The 27237-nt window shown below is 41.8% G+C and overlaps 1 protein-coding gene across 22 annotated transcripts in view; it reads left to right on the top strand.

The window, feature by feature from the left end:
* The window catches only part of DLG1 (discs large MAGUK scaffold protein 1), a 360872-nt gene that overhangs the window by 313022 nt on the left and 20613 nt on the right, over window positions 1-27237 (top strand). For 13 of the 22 annotated variants that reach the window (XM_065557448.1, XM_005295637.5, XM_065557446.1 and 10 more), the window contains 2 exons: window positions 13924-13965; window positions 23741-23791. In XM_065557448.1, the coding sequence (XP_065413520.1) occupies window positions 13924-13965; window positions 23741-23791 (93 nt within the window). Of the gene's footprint in view, window positions 1-3; window positions 38-13923; window positions 13966-23740; window positions 23792-27237 lie in introns of all 22 variants that reach the window. The other 9 variants (XM_005295649.5, XM_005295643.5, XM_005295642.5 and 6 more) reach the window with 3 other exon arrangements.

Here is a 27237-nt window from a genome sequence, read left to right as displayed (position 1 = left end):
CAGGAGATCCCTGACGACATGGGATCAAAAGGCCTGAGTAAGTGATCAAAATACTCCCAAGCTATATTTAACCTCCATCTGTAAACTTAATTTTTATAGATCCATTTTGAGACTGGTGGTATTGCTCTGCTGACATAAGGAGGTTAATTATTTCAAAGTGTTTTATAGAATTTTCTTAATTTGTAACATTCTTTGGTTTTATCTTTTAAGATCTTGCTACTTCATTTAATTTAGGTAACAACCACATTTTATTTTTGGTTTAGAAGTTTACCCAAATATACTCTATGTCACAGATAATGACTACTCTCTCTGAACTAGTTAATGTATCTTTTCTAGTACGTCATTTTTATATTGGCTTTGCCATTAATTTTTTTTTAAATTACAGTATTCTACAGTTATGATCCACACCACTGTAATAATGCTTATTCCCTTCAGTTCTTTTAATCATTATTGTAGAATATTGTATTTTTAATGGCTGCTACTACTAAAATGCCTTTACTTATTTTAAAATTAGCAGCAGTAAAAATAGCTTCATTTTCTCTTATGTGATGGAAAATGCATTCTGACAAAGATAAGATGGGGAGGAGGTTCTGTCTGATCTATTTTGGCTTTTATGTGGTACTCACATAAGAATACTGATCATACAGTAAGGGGGTTATTATTTGGCACATGTCTTGAATAAGTATCACTTTCAGTTCCTACAAAGCCATGTCTGTTTTATTACATGAAGAATGATAGCATTGGGGATGCTAGATAAGTAATGCTGGATTAGTAATGGCCATGTTTTGAACAATTTAGTTTTGTAATTTAAATCATAGCAAGTTTTTAAAAACTACCAATTACTTTAGTAGACCTATCTATGTATAATTGTCTGGGTGTTCAGGCACCACTAGCATGATAATCCAGCAAAGGATGAAATTTGTGGGTAAAGTTAAAATTTACTAGCTTAGTTTTAAAATATTGGTGATCAAGACACACAAATTATCTCATACTTCTGGACTGGTAAAGCTCTGAGGCCACAGACAAAACATTCCGGTGAGTACTAACTTTCTGTTCTACCAACCTATTAGAATTCTTTGAGGGGATCAACAAACGTGGACAAGGGTGATACAGTGGATATAGTGTACTTGGACTTTCAGAAAGCTTTTAACAAGGTCCCTCACCATGGCTCTTAAGCAAAGTAAGCAGTCATGGGATAAGAGGGAAGGTCCTCTCTTGGATCATTAACTGGTTAAAAGATAGGAATAAGTGGTCAGTTTTTACAGTGGAGAGAGGTAAATAGCAAAGTCCCCCAAGGATTTGTACTTGCACCAGTGTTCAACATATTCATGAATAAGGCTGTGATTCTTTCATGGAGGTCACAGAAGTCATGGATTCCGTGACTTTCTGCGACCTCCATGACTTCCGCAGTGGCTAGTGCGGCTCACTTCAGGGCCACCCGAGCAACGGAGGGTGTGGCTGGTCCCAGGGATGGCCCAAGCAGCAGCCCTGGGGAGCATCTTAGCAGCGGTCCCCGGGGCAGCCACACCGGCCGCTGCTCGGGTGGCCCCAGGCAGCTAGCTCCAGGGACTGCCAGAACAGCAGCTGGTGTGGCTGGCTCCGGGGAACTCTCAAGCAGCAGTTCTGGGGGTGCCCTGGGGACCGCCCAAGTAGAAGCGGTCCCAGGGCGGCTGGAGCAGCAGCATGGGGTGGCCGGACAGAGAGTGGTCCCCAGGAGCAGCAGCCGGTGGTCAGTCAACTCCCTACTCTGGGGCAGGGGGCCCCCAGAGCAGCAGGACCCCAGAAGTAGAGATTTAGTCAGGTATTTTTGGTTAGAGTCATGGACAGGTCATGGGCCGTGAATTTTTATTTATTGCCCGTGACCTGTCCATGACTTTTACCAAAAATACCCGTGACTAAATTTTAGGCTTATTCATAAATGATCTGAAAAAGGAGATAATCAGTAAGGTGGTAAAGTTTGCAGATGATACTATTACTGAAGATAGTTAAGTCCAAAGCTGACTGTGGGTGACTGGTCAACAGAATGGCAGATGAAATTCAATGTTGATAAATGCAAAGTAATGCACATTGGAAAACATAATCCCAATTATACATACAAAATGATAGGGTCTAAAATAACTGTTATCACTCAAAAAAGAGATGATCTAGTCATTGTGGATAGTTCTGTGTGCAGCAGCAGTCAAAAAAGCTACCAGAATGTTAGGAACCATTAGGAAAGGGATAGATAAAAAGAATAAGAAAATATAATAATGCCACTATATAAATCCATGGTACGCCCATTCTTTGAATAGTGTTTGCAGTTCTAGTTGCCCCATCTCCAAAAAGATATATTAGAATTGGAAAAAATACAGAGAACAGTAACAAAAATGTTTAGGAGTATGAAATTGCTTCCATCTGAGGAGAGATTACAAAAACTGGAACTGTTCCGTTTCGGAGATGACTAAGGTGGAGGGGGGTATGATAGAGGTCTATAAAATCATGAATGGTGTGGAAAAGTGAATAACGAAGTGTTACTTACCCCTTCACATAACACAAGGGTCTTGTGTGTGCTTGCTGTGGAACTGCTTCCTGAAATGAAGACCTTCTGGCAGCACAAGCACTACCTTCCAGGCCTCCATAGTCCTCATTCTCTCTGTACAGGTAGCAAGATGCACACACCAACCCCTGAATACTTGGAACATTCCCTGTGTCCAGACCAGGGGTTCTCAAACTGGGGTTCATGACTGCTCAGGGGGTTGTGAGGTTATTATCTGGGGGGTTGCGAGTTGTCAGCCTCCACCCCAAACCCCGCTTCAGCTCCAGCATTTATAATAGTGTTAAATATTTTTACAAGTGTTTTTAATTTATAAGGGGGGGTTGCACTCAGAAACTTGCTCTGTGAAAGGGGTCACCAGTACAAAAGTTTGAGAACCACTGGTCCAGACCTTTATCCACTGAACACTCATGCACTGGGCCTGATATTCTCAAAGGAACAGTACACACCAGGTTGTAAGATTCAACTCAAGACCAGCACTTTGCTTAACACACAGCACTTAGTATCAGGGGGTAGCCGTGTTAGTCTGTATCTACAAAAACAACAAGGAGTCTGGTGGCACCTTAAAGACTAACAGATTTATTTGGGCATAAGCTTTCGTGGGTAAAAACCTCACTTCTTCAGATGCATAGAGTGAAAGTTACAGATGCAGGCATTATATACTGACACATGGAGAGCAGGGAGTTACTTCGCAAGTGGAGAACCAGTGTTGACAGGGCCAATTCAATCAGGGTGGATGTAGTCCACTCCCAATAATAGATGAGGAGGTGTCAATTTCAGGAGAGGAAAAGCTGCTTCTGTAATGAGCCAGCCACTCCCAGTCCCTCCGCAAAAGAATAAATGGACACAAATCGGACATCAGGAATGGTAACATACATAAGCCAGTAAGTGAACACTTCAATCTCCCTGGTCATTCTATTACAGATTTAAAAGTCACTATCATTGAACAAAAAACTTCAGAAACAGACTTCAAAGAAAAACAGCAGAACTAAAATTCATTTGCAAATTTAACACAGCAGTTAGATACACTTACAGTGAAAACAAGAATAAGTTTATTATCAAAGACCAGTGATGCACATGAGAGTGAAGAAGGATATTGGAAACAAATGGTTACGTATAAAACAAAATCATAACATCACTATCTAGAGACAAAACTTAACTAACTGGTTAACCTCCTATCTAAAGAATTTTCTCTCGCCCAAAGTCCTGTTCATTGTTTTCAACCAAGATTGGCTGAGCCCCTCCTTCTATGAAAACAAACACACTGTCTGTTTAGTTTGTAGGTGCAGGATGCCACCGTGCCCTCTTTGCCTTCTAGAAATACCTCCAACATTCATTGTCTTTACTCATTAAGAAGCTAAAACCCTGTTGGATTCATATCTCTTCATAAATGTTTGACTTCATTTGTAAATGGACATCCATTGTGTTAGCTTAAAATGCTTAATTTATATCCCAACAGAGAGATACGTGTTTCTTATCTCCTGTCTGGAGGAATCTATCTAATTGTCATCTTTTGGTGAACTGCTTTTAACTTACATGCTTAAGAACATAATTTTCTAATACACATACATAACTCCTTGCATAGTACATGTACATACTTTTCACAATGATATTGATGATTTTCCTGCAGTCTTTGCTAGTTGGATCTCCTCCTCTTCTCATGGCTGATATTAAGCCCTGCAGTCCTGCACCTTTACAACTCATGCCCTAACCCTAATCCTGGAGGCCAAATTTAGGCTGCTAGGGAAGAGACTGAAATCCAGGACCTCTATTGTGGCATTCTCAGAAATGCTCCCAGTACCACGCGCAAGACCAGGTAGGCAGTCAGAACTTCAGAGTCTCAATGCGTAGCTGAGACGATGGTGTAGAGAGGAGGGGTTTACATTCATTAGGAACTGGGGAAACTTTTGGGATGGGGGGAGCCTATACAGGAAGGATGGGCTCCACCTAAACCAAAGTGGAACCAGACTGCTGGCACTAAACATTAAAAAGGTTGTAGAGCAGTTTTTAAACTAGGAGATGGGGGAAAGCCGACTGCTGCAGAGGAGCATGTGGATCGGTCAGAGACTTCTCTTAGGGGAGAGTCTAATGATCGAGAATCTCCAGGTTATAGTCAGGAGCAGAGGAAGGAAGAGGATAATATAAGGGCCAGATCAGATGATAAACATTCACATAAAAAAGAATCTGATACATCAGAAAAGGGCAGACAAATAAACAGTGACAAGTTTTTAAAGTGCTTGTACTCAAATGCTAGAAGTCTAAATAATAAGATGGGTGAACTAGAGTGCCTTGTGATAAATGAGGATATTGATATAATAGGCATCACAGAAACCTGGTGGACTGAGAGCAATCAATGGGACACAATCATTCCGAGGTACAAAATATATCGGAAGGACAGAACAGGTCATGCTGGGGGGGAGTGGCACTATATGTGAAAGAAAATGTAGAATCAAAGGAAGTAAAAAATCTTAACTGAATCCACATGTTCCATAGAATCTCTATGGATAGAAATTTCATGCTCTAATAATATAACATTAGGGATCTATTATAGACCACCTGACCACTGACCAGGACAGTGATAGTGATGATGAAATGCTAAGGGAAATTAGAGAGGCTATCAAAATTAAGAACTCAATAACAGTGCGGGATTTCAATTATCCCCATAGTGACTGGGAACATTTCACTTCAGGACAAAATGCAGAGATAAAATTTCTCGATACTTTAAATGACTGCTTCATGGAGCAGCTGGTACGGGAACCCACAAGGGGAGAGGCAACTCTAGATTTAGTCCTGAGTAGAGCGCAGGAGCTGGTCCAAGAGGTAACTATAACAGGACCGCTTGGAAATAGTAACCATAATACAATAGCATTCAACATTCCTTTGGTAGGAAGAACATCTCAACAGCCCAACACTGTGGCATTTAATTTCAAAAGGGGGAACTATGCAAAAATGAGGGGTTAGTTAAACAGAAGTTAAAAAGTACAGTGACTAAAGTGAAATCCCTGCAAGCTGCATGGGTGCTTTTTAATGACACCATAATAGAGGCCCAACTTCAATGTTATACCCCAAATTAAGAAACACAGTAAAAGAACTAAAAAAGAGCCACCTTGGCTTAACAACCATGTAAAAGAAGCGGTGAGATATAAAAAGACTTCCTTTAAAAAGTGGAAGTCAAATCCTAGTGAGACAAATAGAAAGGAGCATAAACACTGCCAAATTAAGTGCAAGAATGTAATAAGAAAAGCCAAAGAGGAGTTTGAAGAACAGTTAGCCAAAAACTCCAAAAGTAATAACAAAATGTTTAAGTACATCAGAAGCAGGAAGCCTGCTAAACAACCAGTGGGGCCCCTTGATGATCAAGATACAAAAGGAGCGCTTAAAGACAATAAAGTCATTGTGGAGAAACTAAATAGATTCTTTGCTTCAGTCTTCACGGCTGAGGATGTTAGGGAGATTCCCAAACCTGAGCCGGCTTTTGTAGGTGACAAATCTGAGGAACTGTCACAGATTGAAGTGTCACTAGAGGTTTTGGAATTAATTGATAAACTTAACATTAACAAGTCACCAGGACCAGATGGCATTCACCCAAGAGTTCTGAAAGAACTCAAATGTGAAGTTGTGGAACTATTAACTAAGGTTTGTAACCTGTCCTTTAAATCGGCTTCTGTACCCAATGGCTGGAAGTTAGGTAATGTAACGCCAATATTTTAAAAGGGCTCTAGAGGTGATCCTGGCAATTACAGACCGGTAAGTCTAACGTCGGTACCGGGCAAATTAGTCGAAACAGTAGTTAAGAATAAAATTGTCCGACACATAGAAAAACATAAACTGTTGAGCAATAGTCAACATGGTTTCTGTAAAGGGAAATCGTGTCTTACTAATCTATTAGAGTTCTTTGAAGGGGCCAACAAACATGTGGACAAGGGGGATCCAGTGGACATAGCGTACTTAGATTTCCAGAAAGCCTTTGACAAGGTCCCTCACCAAAGGCTCTTACGTAAATTAAGCTGTCATGGGATAAAAGGGAAGGTCCTTTCATGTATTGAGAACTGGTTAAAAGACAGGGAACAAAAGGTAGGAATTAATGGTAAATTCTCAGAATGGAGAGGGGTAACTAGTGGTGTTCTCCAAGGGTCAGTCCTCAGACCAATCCTATTCAACTTATTCATAAATGATCTGGAGAAAGGGGTAAACAGTGAGGTGGCAAAGTTTGCAGATGATACTAAACTGCTCAAGATAGTTAAGACCAAAGCAGACTGTGACGAACTTCAAAAAGATCTCACAAAACTAAGTGATTGGGCAACAAAATGGCAAATGAAATTTAATGTGGATAAATGTAAAGTAATGCACATTGGAAAAAATAACCCCAACTATACATACAATATGATGGGGGCTATTTAGCTACAACAAGACAGGAAAAAGATCTTGGAGTCATCGTGGATAGTTCTCTGAAGATGTCCACGCAGTGTGCAGAGGTGGTCAAAAAAGCAAACAGGATGTTAGGAATCATTAAAAAGGGGATAGAGAATAAGACTGAGAATATATTATTGCCCTTATATAAATCGATGGTACGCTCACATCTCAAATACTGCATACAGATGTGGCCTCCTCATCTCAAAAATACCGGCACTAAAAAAGGTTCAGAAAAGGGCAACTAAAATGATTAGGGGTTTGGAACAGGTCCCATATGAGGAGAGATTAAAGAGGCTAGGACTCTTCAGCTTTGAAAACAGGAGACTAAGGGAGGATATGATAGAGATATATAAAATCATGAGTGATGTGGAGAAAGTGGATAAGGAAAAGTTATTTACTTATTCCCATAATACAAGAACTAGGGGCCACCAAAGGAAATTAATGGGCAACAGGTTTAAAACAAATACAAGGAAGTTCTTCACACAGCGCACCGTCAACTTGTGGAACTCCTTACCTGAGGAGATTGTGAAGGCTAGGACTATAACAGCGTTTAAAAGAGAACTGGATAAATTCATGGTGGTTAAGTCCATTAATGGCTGTTAGCCAGGATGGGTAAGGAATGGTGTCCCTAGCCTCTGTTTGTCAGAGGATGGAGATGGATGAAAGGAGAGAGATCACTTTATCATTGCCTGTTAGGTCCACTCCCTCTGAGGCACCTGGCATTGGCCACTGTTGGCAGACAGAATACTGGGCTAGATGGACCTTTGGTCTGACCCGGTATGGCCATTCTTATGTTCTTATGCCCATTACTATAGTGTCACACTACTGGTGGTTATAGAGACAAGGTGGGTGAGGTAATATCTTTTATTGGACTAACTTCTGTTGGTGAGAGAGACAAGCTTTTGAGCTTACACAGAGCTCTTCTTCACCACTGAGCTCTGTGTAAGCTCAAAAGCTTGTTTCTCTCACCAATAAAAGTTGGTCCAATAAAAGATATTACCTCACCCAGCTTGTCTCTCTAATATTCTGGGACCAACACAGCTATAACAACACCGCATGCACAACTGGTTAGTCTAATAAATTGAGGAAATGGTGTCTCCAAGGTGCATACTGCTTGTTGTGTCCTCTGCAGGATGCAATTCTTTCACGCTCTATAGGTAGACTTTCATCTCTCTTTATTCTTCTTCAAGTAGTGTCCCTGTGGGTGCTCCACTTTAAGTGTTGGTGCGTTCCTGTGCTGCAGATCAGAGATTTTCAGTAGTAATGCTCGGTCGGGGTGCACATGTGCAGTAGTCCTCTTGTGGTACCATTAGCACCTCATGTAGTGCACGCACAACCCGACCCATTCAGTTCCTTCTCAACCGTCCTGGGCTGCAGACAGAGCTCACTGGCCATGCTGCCTCTTCATTTTTTCCTCTCTGTAGAAAAAGTTAGATTAGCTGTAGCTTAGTAAATCTAGTTTAGTTAGTTATTGTTCTTTTAAAAAAATATTATTATAGATATTTTCTTTTGTTATTTTTACCACTCTTTCCCCATTGGGAAACTTTAACGGTCACGATGCCTGGCTTGCCCGGGTTTAAACGATGTGACTCCTCTTGTGAGGTGATACCCATCTCAGACGGTCACTCATCGTGTGTACGTTGTTTGGGGGAGACCCATATCCCTCAAAAATATGCCCATTGCAGCAACTTTAAAGCCAGGGCAAGGCATGATCAAGTTCTCCACCTCAAGATGATTTTGATGGAAAAGTCCCTTCAGCCTCCTCTTCAGGTACAAAAATCAACATCAGCAGATGGTTCCCTGAACAAAACCTCTGCTAATTGGAGTGCTTAGTCTTCCAAATAATCCAGGAAGTGAGCTGCGATCTCCCCTTATAGGGTCAGTCAGAGAAAGCAAGGTCCCCAGCGAGGTCGCTATCCTTGGTGCTGAGCTCGAGTAGAGTGAGCATCTTTGAGGCTCCGGGCACCTCTGGCACTGTCCGTTTGTGGACCTCTGCCGAGCCCCACCACTCTGGAACGGAGTCAAGACTCTCCTCCTGCATGGCACTGACCACCCTGGTGTGGGAGTCAGTACTGAGAGCGGTACCACAGGCAATGCCATCCACGTTGGCACCTCTGGACAGCCTGAGAACGGCTCTGACCGCATCAGCACCAACTGCACCACCACAGAAGCGCACAGCTCCGCAACGGTTTCTACACCAGAAAGACACAGCAGTTTCTTCGGTACCCCGGTTGCCAGTGCTCAGCACTGAGGGATCGCCACGCCAACTAATGGAGCAGCTAACCACTTCACCTGCTCCCCAGCCTCTCTCCAGCGATGAAGAAGAGGTCATGTGGGAGCCGGTTCTCTTCCCAGCACTCTTCACCCATGGAGAGGAGACCTCCATGTGAGGCCATTAAGACCAAGTCCCGCCAACCTCGAGAGATGCAACAATGGTACGGGCAGCCCTGGATTCGCCCACTGATGCCTTTCCCTCTGCAGTAGCCCCCCTGGGATCCCTGGGAGGCATATAGGGCCCACTATACTAGACCCTTGACTCCAGCCTGAGGGGAAATTCGCCCTCCTCCACCTTCCCAGAGTAGGGACACGTCGGAAGCACCCAAAGGCGTGGAATATGAAGAGTCAGAAGGCTCAGACCAGGAAGGCATTTTGCCAGCTCATAATTCATCTTCCTCCCCTGACGAAGCCATCAGACCACCGCCTCCAACTACAGTAGACGACCTGAAACAATTTCAGGAACTCTTTAAAAGAGTAGCCACCAGCCAAGATATTCCACTTAACGAGGTGCAAGAAATCCAGCACGAGCTGCTACATCCACTTCATCCAAAATTGCAATCCCCATCAACGATTCCATAATGGAGCCAGCAGAAAAATATTAGGCAGACCCCCACAACCATACCACCTACAAGTAAAAGAGCTGACAGGAAGTACTTTGTACCAGCTGCAGGGATGGACTTTCTCTTCTCCCACCTACAACCTAACTCCCTGGTGGTGGAAGCTGCCAACCATCGCACCAATTTCTCAGCCCCTCTTGCAAAGTACAACTTTGACAACTACAGTAAACTACAAGAATTCCTTGAGGTTCTATTAGAAGAAAAATGCCCCAAGTTCACTGCCATCATGAACGAGGGACAACTAATTGCCCGTATGGCTTTACAGGCCTCGATGGGTATAGCAGACACTGCTGCAAGAACGACGGCCACAGCTGTCGTAATGCGCAGGATCTTATGGTTACAATCGTCCAGTATTCCAAAAAAGCTCCAACTCAAGGTGGAGGATCTCCCTTTCGATCAGGAGAAGCTCTTCTCTGCAAAAATGGATGACGTCCTTCACACTATGAAGGATTCTCAGGCCACCCTGTGCACTTTAGGCCTAATAAGCAACGCTGGTACACACCATATCAAAAGGGCAGAGACACCTCTTTCCATCGCCCACAACAACAGCAATTTGACCAGAATAGAAATAAACAATGCTCACAAAGACGTAGGCCTCCTCAAACTCAGTCCTCGTCCTCACAACCATCTACTACCAAGCCACAGTTTTAAAATCTTGGTTGAGGGTCTGAACATTCTCCCCCACAATACTGTGCTGTCAGATACTCCTATCCAACCTTTTGGCCACCGCCTGCACCCGTTTTACCATTCTTGGGCAGCAATAACAATGGACCAATGGGTACTGGAGTTATAAAATCGGGTTATGCCATCCCCTTCCTCTCCTTATCCCCTACCCTACAGCCTTCTCTATACCTCTTGGGGGGACCCTTCTCACAAGCACCTTTTACAACAGGAAATGAACCATGTCCTACAATTGGATGCCGTGGAGCAAGTTCCAACTCAATACAAAGAGAAGGGTTTTTACTCCCATAATTTTCTCATCAAAAAGAAAAATGGCAGATGGAGGCCCTCTTAGATCTTGGGAAACTCAACAAATTTGTGTAGAATCACAGATTAAAAATGGTCAAACTGGCCACAGTTATTCCAGCGCTAGACAAGGGGGACTGGTTTTCAGCCCTCGACCTCCAAAATGCTTGTTTTCATATTATCATACACCCAGCTCACAGACGATTTTTAAGATTCACGGTAGGGCTCAACCATTACTAATACAGAGTACTATCTTTTGGCCTTTCCATTGCACTTGCAGTTTTTTCAAAAACCCTCACAGTAGTGGTGGCCCACTTATGAAGGAGAGGAGTGATGATATTCCTGAACCTGGACTATTGTCTACTAAAAGGTACAATTCAGGAAGAAGCGACACACATGGTGCAGACAACCATTGAACTGTTCCAGACACTATGGTTGCAATTAATATACAGAAATCTACACTAACCCCAGTGCAACAACTGGAATTCATCAGTGCCTACCTCGATTCCACACAAGGGAGGGCACTGTTGCAACAGTCACCAGCAGCCCTCAAACATCTGCCAGAGCCTGCCTACAATTATTAGGTCATATGGCAGCTACGACATTCATTGTGAGACACACGATATTACATATGCCTTGCCTGCAGAGCTGGCTGAGCACTGTGTACACTCCCAGCAGACACAATCTAAACAAAAGAGTGACGGTACCCTCAAAGGTCATTGTGTCACTAAAGTGGTGGACAAAACCAGAAAACATCTGCACTAGAATCCCTTTTCAACAGGATCCTCTATCACTAATAATCACGACTGACGCGTCGCTGATAGGCTGTGGCACTCTCTTAGACCAGTACTCCATACAAGGCAAGTGGTCAGCGATGGAACTCAGCTCCACATCAATCTCTTGGAGCTCTGAGCGGTATGCAATGTGTACAGGCACTGCCTCCCAATCATACAGAATGAATCGATCTGCATACTGACTGACAACATAGCATGCATGTTCTATAACAATGGCCAAGGTGGACCTCACTCCCATTCACTCTGCACCAAGGCCCTGAAATTGTGGAACTGGTGCATTCACTACAACATAATCATCTTAGCTCCTGGGGTGTCAGAATATGACAGCAGACACACTAAGCAGACACTTCTCCAAGGGACACGAATGGGAAATACATGACAGTGTCCTCCAATCGATATTGCAGTAATGGGGCTTTACATCTGTAGACCTGTTTGCATCAGCAACAAACCACAAATGTCCACTTTTCTGCTCCAGGGCAGGACTAGCACCCAAGTCACTAGGGAATGCCTTCCTCATCTCATGGGACACATCACTCATGTATGCATTCCCACCGATACCTCTAATCTCACAAATCATTCAGCTAGACAGGTCAGTGAAATCGATGCAGTGATGGCAGAGCCCCCTTACTCCATGTTTACTAAAGATAAGGTCACGTTGCGACCACATCCAAAATTCCATTTAAGCCAACCCATACAGCTTCTCATATTTTACCCAAAACCACATGGGACCTCACAAGAGATCATCCTACATAGACTTGATGTCAGACGAGCCATAGCGTTTTACTTAGAAAGAACCAAACCCTTCTGGAAATCTACAAGACTATTTATTTCCACAACAGAATGCTCCAAGGGATGTGTAGTATCAACCCAGAGATCTAAATGGACCTCTACTTGTATCCAACTCTGCTATCAACTGCATAACAAGGAACCACCACCAGGGAACTGATCCCACTCTGCTCATGCCATTGCTACATCTATAGCCTTCCTGAACAATGTCCCTGTGATAGACATATTCACATGGGCCTCAGAGCACACGTTTGCAAAACACTATGTTATCACTCAGTTCTCTAGGTCAGACACTATATTGAAAACATTAATCAGGTTATCTGTCATGCTGTGCATAACTTACTTTTGTAATATTTGCTAAATCACTAAAAGCTTATTTATATTTCAACCATGGATTCCCTCCTTCATAATCTACTTTCTTCATGCTCTTGGAGTGAAAGAGCCATGCTGAATTTGTGAGATCACAAATACTCTCCATGACAACAAGCTTGTGGTATCAGAAGTACAGGCTTAGTAATTCACTGTAGGATCAAGTAGGATGAGAAGCTGAGCTGGGAAGGGAATGAGAAAATTCTTATTAAAACATGTATATTGTTCTTTAAGTCATAACAAAGGGAACACAGAAAAAAACTACCCATGTAAACTTCCATCTGCTGTTTTGATCTGTATAAAATGCTGATTTATATACCCTTTATGCATTCTCTAAACTGTCAGTTTAATACATCAATACATCCTTCACCTGCGTTAATAAACTGTTGCTGTACATAAGTCTCTAAAAATGGAAAGCAAAGTATATTTCACTTTTAAACAACATATAGCCTAGAAACTTTCAAATCTGGTAAAACAGTAATTTTTAATTAAGATAAACCACACAACACATTTTTATTAAGATAAACAAACCATAAAATGGGTTGGTTATTATGTGAAAAGCATGAGTTCCACATTGATACTCGGCACAAGACTGTTAAGTTCTTAAAAGCAAAACAGAAAACAAAGTAGATCTTAATTCTGCAGTGCATCTCAGATAAATTATCAAGGGTTAATTAACATACTATAAAAGGTAAAGTATCTACTACTGAACTAATTACTATACTCAGTGTATACTCCATTATTTTCTGCTGCTAGACTCTCTGTGAAGATTAGTGACATGTCTCTCGAGTGCATCCTGCATTAGTAACAAGCTTGGACAATAACATACCTTAAAGATGCAGTCCTACAGCTTTTGCACAGCAAAAATGCCTCATGAGGTAAATGCACAAGGATTGCAGGACTGGGTGTGAAACGTGGATTCATATTTTTTTCATAGTCTTACTTCTATGTGAAAAATGCTTTATTACTACAGTTCTTTTTGTGTAATATTGAGCTAAATGATGAGAGCTATCAGAAATATCTTTTATATGCATTATCTATGGGTCTCATATCCTTGATCAGTGTCAGTATTGTCTTTCATCTTGATTATGTTTGTCAGTTTGCTTTCTTTTGAACCCCATGTCATTTAGTGTGTTTTCCTTATTTTTCCATTCTGTTGCAATTTCAGAACATGTAACCTCTAATGCCAGCGATAGTGAAAGTAGTTACCGTAAGTGTTATAAGTTCCTTCTTTATTTTGAATCGTTGTTAATACCTTTAAGTTTGGGTTTGTCTGGGTATTTTTTCCAAGATAGTCACACGATACATAAAATAAGATCACCTGATCAGCTCCAACTGAAATCCATATTTATCTGCTCAGATGAGTTGCTGAGAAATTTTCTGTTTATATCACTGAGAGTACTTAGGCCTTGTCAAAACAAAGTTGCGTCATTTTTACTTAAATAGATTTTTACTAATAGATTTAGTTGAACTGGTGCGAACCCCTTGTGAACATTCTTATTTTGATATAAGAGTGACTAATTGACTTAAACTGAATCAAAATCAACCTGGTTTAAACTGAAGTGAGAGGGTCCACTTGATCTTTTGTACTAGTTTAACTAAATCAGTTTAAAATTTCACCTTTGGTTAAACCGGTGCAACTTTCTTCTGTAGACAAGCACTTAGTAAGTTTTGTATTAACAATGTAAGCTGATAAATTCAAGGCATAATTGCATGCTTAATTATGAAATACTTGTTTTTTTTAAAGTGTGATATGTAAATATCTTTAATGAAGGTGAGGGTGAGTTGGTGTTCATTTCTCCTTCTCTTCAGGCTTTTACTTAGTAGTTTTGTCAAATAGGGCTGCTTATTTTGAGTTGTCTTCAAAGGCTATACAATGCATGGCTAGTATTTAGCACCAGAATTAATGTTGTTAAATGAAACCCCTGGATTCTGTCATTCTAATTGCATGATACATTTTAAAGACTAGACTGAGTTTAAATGTTGTTGTTTTTATTACAGTAGCACCTTAAGGCCCAGACAGGGATTTAGGGCCCCATTGTGCTAGGCACTGTTAAAAAGATAGTCCCTTTCCCAAAGTGATTACTATTCAGGGCTTCGATCCTGCAATTTATTTCATGTAGACAGACCCCCCTCTCCCCAGAACAAAATTACTAAGGCTCCAAGCAGGCACAGGAGTGTCCCAAACACAGTGATTTGTGGGATCAAGACATAGTGTACAATAGAACAGATAGATGAAACATACAGGAAATTGGTAGAGCTGAAGAACCTGGTAACAGACAGGCATACCTTAGCACTGTGAGTTTTAGCCAGGGCTCACTACCTGTTGTCTGTTTGCCAAGTATAAATTCCTGAAAGGTATTTTAGGAACTGTTGTTATAAAGTTTGGACAGAAGGTGGGGAATGGGTCAAGAACAGGTAAATGAGTTTGGGAGCTTTGCATCCTTTTAAACGGACACTGCCAAGTCAATTTTGGCACAAAACTAAATTTTATGAATAGGAATATCATTAAAAGAAAATATTTTAAGCAAACAAGTATTCTCTGTGTTTGCAACCCTGATATTGCTGCACTCTAGAGAAAATGAAAGTGAAATTGATAAGAAACTATTAACAAAAGTGAAACTGACTAGTCTTTGTATTGTAGAAACAGAGTAATACAAAACAGAAACAGCAAGGATGAAGAAAAGTTAACTAATTGGTAATGTTAGCCACATAGGTAAATTTACGCTTAAAAAACTGGGTTTTATTAACCTGACAGTGTCTCTTGAAAGCTGCTGTTTTCTTAAGTTTTCCAGTCACTCATCAGTGCTTCTATTTTGTCTTTGATAGGTATTTCATTATAGGTGATGATATGTGGGCTTTATTCTTCATTGGCAAAAACTCTATGCACATTATAAATGTTCTGCTGAATTTCTTGACAGAATGTGTAATTCTAAGCAATAATTATTTTTATTAAAGTTACCTCTTTAATTTCTTCTTACTGCTGTCTAATATGAAAGTTATCTTGATTACAGATGAGTATGGTTGTTCAAAAGGTCCATTCTATTAATATCTTTTTCTAAAGTGTTCAACAGTATTGACAATATATACTTTTTGCCCTCAACCAATGGGTTGTTTATATTTGCTATTGCTATTTCTGTTTAATGTTTTGCTTAACTGATTTTTGACTTTATAGGAAAGTGATTTTTTTCAAAAAGTATGTGATTACATATTAGCTGGAATCCCTCATAGCTGAGTTGATAGTTGAGTGACTTTGTTTCTCTCTCTAGCCTAAAAGAGGTTCTGAAAGTATATACTGTCTTTCTCTAAATCCATTTGCATGAGTTACTTTTTGAGGTGTTCAGTTATCCGAGTTGCATGTTTTTTATCTTAACTACTAAGAAAAAATTTCAAACTGATGTGCATTCATCTATTGCTATAATAGACTCAGACCACAAAGTAAATAATCTAAAATAAATGATAGTTCTTCAAGTGATGGTCCCTTTGTGTATTCCACACGTGGGTATCTATGCGCCTGAGTCCAGAAATTTGAGCAAGCAGAATCCACACATGCGCAGTAGATCTCCTTGTGCTCCAAATTGAGGACATAAAGGGGCAGTGCGAATCAACGTCTCTCCAATTCCTCATTACTGCCACATGACCTGAGTTGGAATTCCATATCCATTTTAATCTTCCTTTTTTGTGAAACTATAATACAATTTGTAAATAGTTTAGTAGTTAGTATTTTAATATTTTATAGTTTACAGTTACTCCCCACTTCGGGATGCTTCTCCCTCCAAAGGGGGATTATGCCAAAAGTTCCAGGGTTCAAGAACTGTTTCTCCTGTTCCCATTCCTTCTCCATCAGAGATGACCACTGGTGCTGCTTTTACTGCCTTGGGATATTGCCACAAAGTGCAGTATCTGCCATTCTTTCCCTCCCAGAACTTGGGAGGGAGGAGAGCTCCATCTGTGGAAGCACCTCATGGAGCAGGCTATGAAACCCTATTCAGATTCAGGCTAGGGAGAGACCCCATACAATAGCCTCAAATAATGAGCAGTGCCCCTCTACCACAAGCTCCAGAATATCTGTATTCACCTTTCCCACAGAAGGTTTCTTAGATTCCTCATTGGGCAGGACAACTTCCAATTCAGGGTCCTTCCATTCACACTAGCTGCATCACCCAGAGTCTTCACAAATATCCTTTCAGTAGTAGCTGCTTGGATGAAATGAAATAGTAGTTTTACTGTCTTTCTGTATCTCAATAACTGGCTTCTGACAGGCAGGTCCATCAGAGGAGGTTAGTCAGCAACAGCATTCCTACTCCATCTTCCCTGGGAATTTCCATCAACTACAAAAAGTCTACTCTGACCCCCCTGAGGACCTTAGATTTCATAGGAGCAACCTTGGATTTGACTACAGCAAGAGTCTATCTTCCCACTGAGAGATTCCACATCATGAGCAATCTAATAAAACACATCACCTTGACATTCTGCACTCCAAAGCACCCCATATTTATCATGGCGATGAGTCACTCCCGGAGTGCAACCTGGAATTGGGGTACCACTGAACTCTCTGACTCACCAGCCTGGGTTCCCTCTCGCACTGTGCTGCTGTGACAAGCTGCAGACCACTCCCAGTCCTATACTCCCACCAGCAGTCGCACAGGCAGGGACATCCCCAGCTCTGGCCAGCCACTGCATGAATCAACAATAGAGAGGCTAGTACCCTTTCAAATCCCCCCAGCTCCCCAGCCTAGGACCCCAGAGCTGAACTGTCCTGCCCTGGTCAAAAACCTGACCAGTATGAATTTATTACCCAGTTCAGTCCTCTCTCGACATGGAGAGGAATATGCACAACGCCTTTGTTAACTGAGCTGAGATTTTCCCAAACTCTTCACTCAAAAACACACTGGTTAAGATAAAACAAAACAAGTTAAAATCTATCTTTCTGTAGTTAATAAAGTGATTATAAGTGATAGCAAACAGATCAAAGTAGATTACCTAGCAAATAAACAAAACTGCAATCTAAGCCTAATGCACTAGATAGGATTTGAATCAGCAATATCTCACCCTGACTGATGATACAAGCAATCCACCAAGCTTCCATACACAGGCTAGAAATCACATTAGCCTGGGACCAGCACTTCCCCCAGTTCAGTCTTTGATCCTCAGGTGTTTCCAGGTGTTCTCTTGTGTGGGGATTGAGCTTCCGAAATGATGTCACTCCCCATCTTTTATAGTCTCTCCATATGGCAAGACTCTCCCCTTTGTTCTAAGCCAAGTTCCCAGGCAAAGAGAGACCTTTGCTTTATGAAAAGCCAAATGGAGTTCAGTGTCATGTGGTCTGGCCACATGCCCTTGCATGCCTTGCTGAGTCATAGCAGCCATTATCCATAGGCTGTCTGAGGATACGCTCTTCCATGGTCCACTGTCTTTGCTGATGGGCCATTAGCACTGTCTAGTTGTGGGTGTTTCCAACTTGACAACATCTTTCAGTAACGAATGCATAGCAAAACTTTACAGCTTCGCATACAATGACAGCACATACAATCCAACGAGATATTAATGTTTAGCAGATCAAGACTTTGAGAATGATACCTCACAAGGCATACTTTGTACAAAACATATCATAATTACACCATCAAGTATGGGGTGCTTTTGAGTGGAGAACGTCACATCACCCTCAAACCTCATACCACTGTCAGGACTTGCCTTTCCATCCTTGGCCACATGGATTCATGAATCCACATTACACCAATTGCCAGGCTCCAACTCTGCTGTTTACAGACCTGGCTTCAATCTGTCTACTCACCAGAAAAAGACAATGTCAATGCCAAAGTAACAGTTCCAGCCAAGGTTTTCGTCTCTCTCACCTGGTGAACAAAGCTGGAGAAAGTTGGGATGGGATTTCCTTTCCTGACCCCTGTATCAGAAGCAGCTATAGTCAGATGCCTCCATATTGGGTTGGGGAACTCTTATGAACAATCATACCACACCAGGATTTGGACCCATCAAGAGGCTGGGATGTATATCAGCTTACTGGAACTAAGGGCAGTCTGTTGGACCTGCAATGCATTCCTTCTGCTCAGCCGATCCTGTCACATGCAAGTAATATCAGATAATATGTCAACTGTCTTCTGTGTAAACAAGCAAGGGAGAACATCCTCTGAAAACATCCACTCAGTGTGCAGCGGCAGTCAAAAAAGCGAACAGAATGCTCGGAATAATTAAGAAGGGGATAGAAAATAGGACAGAAAATACCATGTTGCCGCTATATAAATCCATGGTACGCCCACATCTTGAATACTGTGTGCAGATGTGGTCTCCCCATCTCAAAGAAGATATACTGGAATTGGAAAAGGTTCAGAAAAGGGAAACAAAAATTATTAGGGGTATGGAACGGCTTCCGTCTGAGGAGAGATTAATAAGACTGGGACTTTTCAGCTTGGAAAAGAGACGGCTAAGGGGAGCTATGATTGAGGTCTATAAAATCATGACTGATGTAGAGAAAGTAGATAAGGAAGTGTTGTTTACCACTTCTCAGAACACAAGAACTAGGGGTCACCAAATGAAATTAATAGGCAGCAGGTTTAAAACAAATAAAAGGAAGTATTTCTTCACACAATGCAAAGTCCACCTGTGGAACTCCTTGCCAGAGGATGTTGTGAAGGCCAAGACCATAACTGGGTTCAAAAAAGAACTAGATAAATTCATGGAGGATAGGTCCATCAATGGCTATTAGCCAGGATGGGAAGGAATGGTGTCCCTAGCTTCTGTTTGCCAGAAGCTGGGAATGAGCGACAGGATCATTTGATGATTACCTGTTGTGTTCATTCCCTCTGGGGCACCTGGCACTGGCCACTGTCGGAAGACAGGATACTGGGCTACATGGACCTTTGGTCTGATCCATTAGGGCCATTCTTATTTTCCTAAACAAGATCCCTCCCTCTTTGTGTGGAGATAGTCAACGTCTGGAGTTGGTGTATCAGACATAATATCACTCTCTTAGATCTACCAGGCATATAGAACTCCCTAGCAGACACTCAGCAGATATTTTTCTACAGACCATGAATGGGAGATTCACAATTTTGTTCTCAACAACATCTTCAGCCAGTGGGGAAAACACTGTCATGGGATCTGTTTGCCTCAAAAGAGAACATAAAACTTCTCTTTTACTGCTCCAGAATGCTCTGGGCTGAGGCTCAAAGGGCAGCTCCCTTCTATTACCCTGGAGGGACCTCCTATCCTGTCCCTCTGATACCACAAGTCCTGCAAAAGATAATAAATTAATGGAGATATCCCATCTCCTAGAACTGGAAGGGACCTTGAAAGGTCATTGAGTCCAGCCCCCTGCCTTCTCTAGCAGGACTAAGTACTGATTTTGCCCCAGATCCCTACGTGGCCCCCTCAAGGATTGAACTCACAAACCTGGGTTTAGCAGGCCAGTGCTCAAACCACTGAGCTATCCCTCCCCCCAATGCTCAATAATGGTTCAGTCCATCCTCAACCAGAGCAGAAAGGATTTGACTATAAAATGGTATTAAGCCAAATGGAAACATTTCTCCTCTTGGTTATGACAACACCAGTTATCTCCAGAGCCCGCTGGGATCCTAGCTATCCTAGATTACCTACTTACCTTTAAGATGTCAGGTCTCTCTCTCAGTTAGCTATGGGTCCATCGGGCAGCAATCAGTGCTGCTCCTCCTCCTATTGAGGATCACACTGTTTTCACTTATCCTATGACAACTAGATTCCTTTAAGGACTTATTAGATCTTTTCCACAATTGGTAAGGCCAGTGTTTCAGTGGGCCCTCAACCTCGTTCTGTCAGCTCTCACCAAACCTCCTTTTGAATTATTAGCCACCCATTCTATGTCCCATCACAGAATTAAAGTTGCCTTCCTAGGCCCCATCACATGAACAAGAAGGGTGAGTGAGCTGGGAGCATTCATGGCAGATCCACCATTTACTACTTTTCATAAAGCAAAGGTCTCTCTTTGCCTTCACCCAAAAATTCACCCCAAAGTAATTACAGAGTTTCTTATCAGTCAAACTAACCACTTACCAATATTTTTTCCAAAGTTGCAGGCCTCCAGTGAGGAGTGCATCAGACAGGCACTGGCCTTTTATCTGCAAAGAACAAAAACAATTAGAAAAACACCAAGGCTTTTTATTACCATAACAGAGAGGTAGAGAGTGAAGCTGTATCTGCCCTGAGGCTCTCTAAATGGATTTCAGCCTGCATTACCCTTTGCTATCAACAATCTCATATTCTCCCCCTCCCTCCCATAGAGGGAGTGAGAGCCAGGGGTGCCACTGGGGGAAGAGGGGGGCAGGCGAGGGAGCGAAGCCCTCCCCCCCACACGCTCTCCTGACACATTCAGTAGAATAGTGTCCCCAGGCTGGTAGTTCTGCTGCTGCTGTGGCCTCAGAGGCAGGGCGGTGCTTTCCCCTCCTAGAGAGAACAGCAGCGGCAGAGGAGCTCGGGCTGCTACTACTGATGGTCAGCAGGGGTGGTGCTGCCTTTCTAGGCTTCCCTGCATGCTGTCCGTAGAGAAGGGGTAATGCGAGGACTTGGAGCTGGCTCTGGAGGTGCTGGTTCTGGGAAAGGGGTACTATGGTGTTCACCTGGGGAATAGTGTTGCCACTGCCAGGCCTTGTTTACTGCACAGTCTGTGCAGGTGCCACCCAGGACTCTGCTGCCATCTCCTAGTAGTGCATGAGGCAGGGCTGGGCTGGCTTAGTCCCAGGCGTTTGGCTGGAGTGACAGGCCAGCCTGGCCACCAGAAGATGCTACTGTGGAGTGGGGGGATGGCACAGAAATCCACCAATCCTTCCCAGTAATTTGGGGCTCCAAATTACATCTGTTAAGGCCCATCCCCTACCCATCTTGGCTCACCCAACTCCAGCATCTGTACCCACACCCCAACCTCTGGGTGTCTACCCCAACATCATCCCTCTGCTGGGATTTCCCTCCCCCCTGCCAAGTCTCTTGATCCTGTTCCACACCCCCAGCCCCTAAACTCCACCTCTGCCCCCATGGCCTCCATACAAGGTGTGGATTTTAGTCACACCCCTACCCCATAAAACAAGACACTCCCATCTGCTGCAGAATTGCTGTTTTAGTTAGCATGCAAAGCTGATGCTATTTGGTAAAATTTCAGAAAACGTGGGTTAAATTTTTTATACTTCACTGCCACCTGCTTGAGATCCCAAGTGATGCCCTAGTGACAGCCCATTCCACCAGAGTACAAGCAACCTCTACAGCATCTTTGTGAGACATACCTTTACAAGAAAAATATAGGGCAGCTACCTGGAGCTCCTTACAAGCTTTTACAAGACACTGCTTTGGTCCACTGTTCTACTACAGATACAGTTGTGGGGACATAACATCTCCATCCCACCATTTCCTCCTTGAATACTGCCTACTAATCTCCCACATGTGGGAATACATGTAGAGGAAGAAGAAATGGAGGTTGGTTACTTATAACTGGAATGGTGGTTCTTCAAGATGTGTGGTCCTCTACCCACCATCTGTCCCCTCTGCTGTGGATCACGTCTAGATTTGCGATAAGGAAAGGAACGGGACAGGTGTCAGTCTGTGCTGCCCTTTATGCCCTCAGTTCAGAGCACAAGAAAATCTACGGCACGCATGTGGACCAACAGACTCTGTTTGCTAGAATTTCCAGACTCAGGAGCCTGGTGCCCATACGTACCCATGTGTGGAATACAGATGGGACCACACATCTTGAAGAACCTCCAGTGAGTGGTAAGTAATGTCCATTTCCTCTGAGATTAAAAACTTTTTTTTTTTAAAAACCATGCTCTTTGCTTTGAAATAAAAGAGGGTGGGGGATATTTATAGCAATATATGAATTTAGAAAGACCTTCAGATGTCATCCATTGCTATACCATTGTAGCAGCATTAGGGTCACTTATTACACATGAATGTGTATGATGAACTTCAATGAATTCTCCAAAAATTAGCCAAGCAAGTTATTAGTTGTATTAGTTGAATATTCAAAAGGACATCTTGTTTAAAGAATAATTAATGTGTAATCTGAATTGCTAGCTTTTGAATTTTTAATTTTATAGTCTGTTAATTAGTTGACTTGATTAATAGATTTTAATAAAATCTTACTGTGAAAGATTTTCATCATGATGAACACTACATTTTTTAATAGTGCAGTGATGGCAGCTGAAGTATATTTCAAATGCTTGCAGCTATTGAAGGTCAATATTAAGTTATGTTTTTATCTCATTCACTGCTGATGTGCTTTCTGGAGCTGAGAACAGTCTCAGTATTTACATCTTTCCAAGTTCAAATTTAAAATTCCTTTGTCATAAATAAAATGTGTTGATAAGCATTATTTTGCATATACAGTATAAAAATTCCTTTTCTTAATTAAGAACTGTACTATATACAGATATTTTGGCTAAATATCAATTTATGAAAAAGCTTATGCAACAGCTTAAGACAGTCGTATACAAGTTTTGGGCTTTTTTTGTTTAAATATAAAACAAGAAAATCTACAGTCTAAATATTGACTATCTAGTGTAGAAAGGATCTCAATGCAAGTGCTTCTGCGTCTAGCAGTGAATGACAGCATGCATGCATTGTGTTCAGTAAAACATTTGTAAGAGCATTTAATAGTGCCTAAAACTTCTCTTATCTCATGCTTGATGTAAATGAAACATGCTAACATTTCCCATAAAAATCTTCATGCTGTAAATAAGGTTATTTACACTTTATGTATTTAATAAAACAGGTATGTCCATTTTATTATGAATTTTTTGTTTGGCTCATATTTGTGATTTTCTGATGTATCACTCTATAGAGAACTTCCTTCATCAGTATTATCATGACATATTTTGTTGAGGATTGTCTGATCTAATTTTCTTTCATTAAAGGATTAAAGTTTTCTACATGTATGCCAAATTTTTTAAAACAAAAGCTACTTATCAGTTCAGCAAATTTCCTTACATATGTGTTTAAATTTTTAGGTGGCCAAGAAGAATACGTCTTGTCTTATGAACCAGTCAGCCAACAAGAAGGTTTGTAGAACCTATTAAATTAAAAAAAAAATACATTTATTGAGATATCAAAATGTTCCAAGTATCAGGGTGTAGCCATGTTAGTCTGTATCCACAAAAACAACAAGGAGACCGGTGGCACCTTAAAGACTAACAGATTTACTTGGGCATAAGCTTTCGTGGGTAAAAAACCCACTTCTTCAGACACACGAAAGCTTATGCCCAAATAAATCTGTTAGTTTTTAAGGTGCCACCAGACAAAATGTTCCAACTGTCTCTAGACACTGACATTACACTTAACACCCCAAAAACCTATTATACAGTATATGAATTACAATATCATTCCAGTACATACATTATAATGCCATTAATACTAATTAGTGCTAGTCCCTAGTAATATCTATACACCACTGACTTTACACAGGGATAATTTATTTTTAAGAGTTTTATCTGAATTTGAATCCTGACAGATCCTAGAGCTTGATTACTTGTTTTTAAATACTCTAATATCTTCCTATCTGCTCTAATTCCATTTCCCCATTCCAGAACAGCAAAAAAAAGTAGTATGTCTCTAAATTATTGACCTGTTTAAAGTTCTAACAATAGCTGGTAAAAATATTTTTTCACTGTATTTGACCATTTTTCGAAAATTGAATTTTTCACAGAAACATTTAAATATTTTAAATGTTTTGGTTTTTGAAAATTTCCAGCTGAAAACTTTTAGTGAAAAAGGAGCCTATTTGTTCCTACTCTAAATATCCCTTTCCACCCCAGCATTTTTGCAGGACCACTTTCATTAGCTTAGTCACATAGTGGGATTTTTTTCAAAATTTTTGGAAATGAAACTTTTTTGCTTCAAAACTGTGTCTGAAAATGGGCGGGGGGGGTCAAAATGTTGTAAAACTTAATAGGATGACAGTTAATTTTGAATTGGCCAAAATTCCTTCATAGCTTTTTAACATTTTTAAGTTATTTCTAGGTCCAACCACCATTTCAGAGTTAGAAAGGGGTCAGAACGAGGGCAATAGCTATAGATTTTTGGACTGATTTTCTGAGGTACTGAGTGTTGAGTTGTTAGGATCTATACCAGATATTTGGAATTTGAAATTAAAAAGGCTGTCTGTTCAGATTACTCTGCATGTGCAGTATATAATTACAATAGCATTTATGAAGTACATCAGAAATAAAGTGTCCACTTTAAAGTTATAGCAAGATAAAGCTTTTGTACTTTTTTACAAGGACAAGTGCAGAGTCCTGCACTTAGGACGGAAGAATCCTATGCACTGCTACAGACTAGGGACCGAATGGCTAGGCAGCAGTTATGCAGAAAAGGACCTAGGGGTTACAGTGGACGAGAAGCTGAATATGAGTCAACAGTGTGCCCTTGTTGCCAAGAAGGCTAACAGCATTTTGGGCTGTATAAGTAGGGGCATTGCCAGCAGATCGAGGGACGTGATCGTTCCCCTGTATTTGACTTTGGCGAGGCCTCATCTGAAGTACTGTGTCCAGTTTTGGGCCCCACACCAATGTGGAAAAATTAGAAAGAGTCCAGCGGAGAGCAACAAAAATGATTAGGGGGCTGGAGCACATGACTTATGAGAAGAGGCTGAGGGAACTTGGATTGTTTAGTCTGCAGAAGAGAAGAATGAGGAGGGATTTGATAGCTGCTTTCAACTACCTGAAAGGGGGTTCCAAAGAGGATGGATCTAGACTGTTCTCAGTGGTACCAGATGACAGAACAAGGAGTAATGGTTTCAAGTTGCAGTGCGGGAGGTTTAGGTTGGATATTAGGAAAAACTTTTTCACTCGGAGGGTGGTGAAGCACTGGAATGATTCTATGATACTTTTAAGAATTATCCTGATCCTCAGAGATCTTCAGGGGGAGTCTTCAGAGTACCTAAGATTTCTCAGGATCAGCGTCATGCTCAGTGTCACAGTTTCAAGATAATTGCACCTGAATTCCCTCACCATGGTCCCTCAATGGTACCCACTTAAAGTTTCTGACTCATAGAATCATAGAATATTAGTATTGGAAGAGACCTCAGGAGGCCATCTCGTCCAATCTCCTGCTCAAAGCAGGACCAACACCAACTAAATCATCCCAGCCAAGGCTTTGTCAAGCCGGGCCTTAAAAGCCTCTAAGGATAGAGATTCCACCACCTCCCTAGGTAACACATTCCAGTGCTTTACCACCCTTCTAGTGAAATAGTGTTTCCTAATAGCCAACCTAAACCACCCCCACTGCAACTTGAGACCATTGCTTCTTATCCTGTCATCTGCCACCACTGAGAACAGCCTAGCTCCATCCTCTTTGGAACCCCCCTTCAGGTAGTTGAAGGCTGCTATCAAATACCCCCTCACTCTTCTCTTCTTCAGACTAAATAACCCCAGTTCCCTCAGCCTCTCCTCGTAAGTCATGTGCCCAGCCCCCTAATCATTTTTGTTGCCCTTCGCTGGACTCTCTCCAATTTTTCCACATCTCTTCTTTAGTGGGAGGACCAAAACTGGACACAATACTCCAGGTGTGGCCTCACCAGTGCCGAATAGAGGGGAATAATCACTTCCCTCGATCTGCTGGCAATGCTCCTACTAATACAGCCCATATATCACATCCACCGCTTTCCCCATATCCACAGAGCCTGTTATCTCATCATAGAAGACAATCAGGTTGGTCAGGCATTACTCCCAGCCATTACCCCTCTCGTGTGGAGACCCATGCCTTATACGGAAATATCCCTAGCAAGCCAGTTTGCCTATGCACCTATGCTTTGCTTTCTCTCTCCGAGGGCTCTGAGGGCATTGCCAGCAGTTACAAGTTACTACACAGCTCTTTCTAAGCAAGAACCTTTATTCTTAGGGTAAAATCATTAGGGAGAAATTTTTTTTTTTTTAAAGGAAGTTCTGATACACATGCTAAAAGCTTACAAGAGGTTACCCATCTCTCTTATAGGGCCCTAATAGGCCAAAGTCTTTCCAAGCCTTCTGCAGGAGTTGGGGGCCCTTAGACAAGAGGGGTCCTGTCCATTTGCTGTATCAGAAAGAAGGCACTGAGTCAGTTTAAATCTGGCTTTAAATCAAAAGCCCTTTCTTTATCTGATGGTGTCTGCAAAATCCAGTTTGAACCGGTGTATGCAAGCCTCCTCTGGGAATGGTACCTCTCCGGAGGTATTTAAGACCTAAGTGAGTCACTTTAATCGCCTCACACTGGTCATAGTTCCTGGTAGAGCTGTGGCAACTCTCCCCGCCACCCCAGAATTGCGTACATAAACTGTTCATACACGTAATACAATTTGGTCCCCAATGATATTGCATGCAGATGCAAAATCTATCAGACTCAGCATCCTGCAGATCCCATTGTTCTCAGAATAGCAAGTCTGAAAATATAGCAACTATATTGAGATTCAGAAATATAGCTGTTGGATGATGAGCTCTTTTGAAAATCTTGCCCTTTAGCACGTAAATAAGTG

This window comes from Chrysemys picta, chromosome 9 (genome assembly GCF_011386835.1).
Source record: "Chrysemys picta bellii isolate R12L10 chromosome 9, ASM1138683v2, whole genome shotgun sequence".
NCBI classification, from domain to species: Eukaryota; Metazoa; Chordata; order Testudines; family Emydidae; genus Chrysemys; species Chrysemys picta.
Note: the sequence above shows the minus strand (reverse complement) of the source record. Positions and strands in the feature narration are given on the sequence as shown.